General features: G+C 46.3%; 1 protein-coding gene across 1 annotated transcript in view; it reads right to left on the bottom strand.

Annotated features, from left to right (window-relative positions):
* Positions 1-1826, bottom strand: part of LOC107299492 (melanotransferrin-like) — a 24767-nt gene extending 22941 nt beyond the window's left edge. Inside the window, exons 1-2 of the mRNA XM_015828847.2 lie at positions 1766-1826; positions 1356-1519 (exon numbers count right to left, since the gene is read on the bottom strand). Coding sequence (XP_015684333.2) covers positions 1356-1519; positions 1766-1826 — 225 coding nt within the window. The remainder of the gene's footprint in view (positions 1-1355; positions 1520-1765) is intronic.
* Between the last annotated feature and the right edge of the window lie 263 nt (positions 1827-2089).

The raw sequence follows: 2089 nt of genomic DNA, 5'->3' as shown, positions 1-2089 counted from the left end.
CGCGGCCGCATTCTGGACCAGTTGAAGTCTCCGGGTGCTCCTCAAAGGGAGCCCCATGTAGAGAGCATTACAGTAGTCCAGGCGGGAGGTGACGAGAGCTTGAGTGACTGTGCGCAAAGCGTCCCGGTCCAGAAATGGACGCAACTGGTAAATCAGGCGGACCTGATAGAACGCCCCCCTGGTCACGGCCGACAAATGAAGTGCTTGTGCTTCTTTCCTGGATTCCTGACACTAAGAGCCATGAGGAAAAGCCCTGAGGGAAAAGAGCGACATAATTCACCGCATCCTGGGGTCATAAATCACAAGACATCCACCTTGCCATCCCAGTGTAATGACAGATGCCAAGTCACTGATTAGTACCATGTTCAAAAGGGTGGAGTCCCCAACTAAATGAGATACTCCTCAGAGTATCTGTGTCATCTACACAAATTAGTATTTACTTTTTTGGAGAAATAAACAACTTTATCAGATCATTGCTGAAGTTGTTTATTTCTCCAAAGAAGTAAATACTAATTTGTGCTGCTCTTCTCCTGACTGCTCTTGGGAGCTCTTCTGCTTTTCAAAAGTTTGATTTTGAAATTATTCTGCCTGTAACCCTCCCCACCCCAAAGCAACCTGTGTGATCAACACATCGGTAGAGCACTCGCTCTGCCTCTTCATCCAAGTGTTCAATGAAAATTGTGAAGAGTAAAGGACCTGGTCTCATCCTTGTAGAAATAGTCTTTCTAATGTGATGAGAAACTCTCCTAGAATGGTTTTCACACCAATTTTGTATCTCCTTTAATTGTTCTAGCCAGTTGAGGATTAAATAGTTAACCATTTTAAGCTAACTTGAGCACATACAAATAGAAAGGCGAGGTATAAATGTAATATAAGTTTCAAAATTAAAAACTAATCAGAATGTCTCGTCTATGGAGATTCTCCATCATTCAGGTCACAGTCATCCCAAAGATGCTTTTTCACGAGGCAACTGGACTTCCTTGTTTTTCTTTGAAGATGTTTCGCTTCTCATGCAAGAAGAGCAGAAGAAACTTCTTGGACGAGAAGCAAAACGTCTTCAAAGAAAAACAAGGAAGTCCAGTTGCCTCGTGAAAAAAGCACCTTAGGGATAATCAGAATGTCTTGAGATGTACAGATAGTCTCAGTGCCCAAGAAGTCCTATACTAAGTTTGGCTTTCATGCCTGAACAGAGGCATCCCAGATTCACGAGTCCAGGTTCCCCAGGAAGTTTAGTCCAGGAATATGGGCTTCTCAGTGAGAATGCCCCAATTACAGTAGGGAACTCTGCCCTGTCCACTGGGCACCAAAAGCTGAATTGGTGACGTAGGTGTCTCCTGGAATTTTGGGAGACTCACCCGAATCTTATTGATACAGTCGTAAGTGTTGTGGGCCAGGATGCAAGAAACCCTCTTCAAAGTACTGCTGGAGACAGGCGGCAAAGTAGACAGAAGGGCTTTGGAGAGCTCAGCGCATTTCTTCTGCTCCAGGGGGGAAAGCGTACACCAGCGGAGCTTCTTCCCTGCAAGCACATAGGAGGTTAAACAGCACAGCCCTTTCAAGCTAAATAGCTGTTAGCAACAGAGCCACCCACCCAGATCACCTCCAAATGACCACAAATGAAAGCCCCAGGGTCACGTCCACTTAGTGTGCTACACTTGCTTAGCTCTGTCCACTTTGAGCTGGGGAACCAGGATAACCTCTAGGTGGGAGAGCAGAAGCAAAACAGATGTTTGAACTGGATACCCTCCCTTTCTGTCACCCTTACCTGAGGCCAGATGAGCAACAACAGGCAAGACAAGGAGAACAGCCACAGGAAACAACTTCATGACGGCAGAGGCCCAAATCATCGTCTTCCCCTTCCCTCATTCCAAAGATTCCAAAGCAGTGACAGGAATTTGGGGGGGGGGGGAGAGACCGAAAATGCGTGATGCAGCAGCTGTGTGGGCTGGAAGTGAAAGTGATGGGATGGGCAGGAGAGAAGGCCAATCCGTTTGTGCTGATGGGAAATTTTACAAAGCAAAACCTCAGCCAGGCAAAATAAAGGATTGCAAGCCTTTTGCTTTTCTCTTCCAACTCCTCTGGGGTGGTT

This window comes from Protobothrops mucrosquamatus, unplaced genomic scaffold (genome assembly GCF_001527695.2).
Source record: "Protobothrops mucrosquamatus isolate PMUCROS unplaced genomic scaffold, P.Mucros_1.0 scaffold5015, whole genome shotgun sequence".
Classification (NCBI taxonomy): Eukaryota; Metazoa; Chordata; class Lepidosauria; order Squamata; family Viperidae; genus Protobothrops; species Protobothrops mucrosquamatus.
Note: the sequence above shows the minus strand (reverse complement) of the source record. Positions and strands in the feature narration are given on the sequence as shown.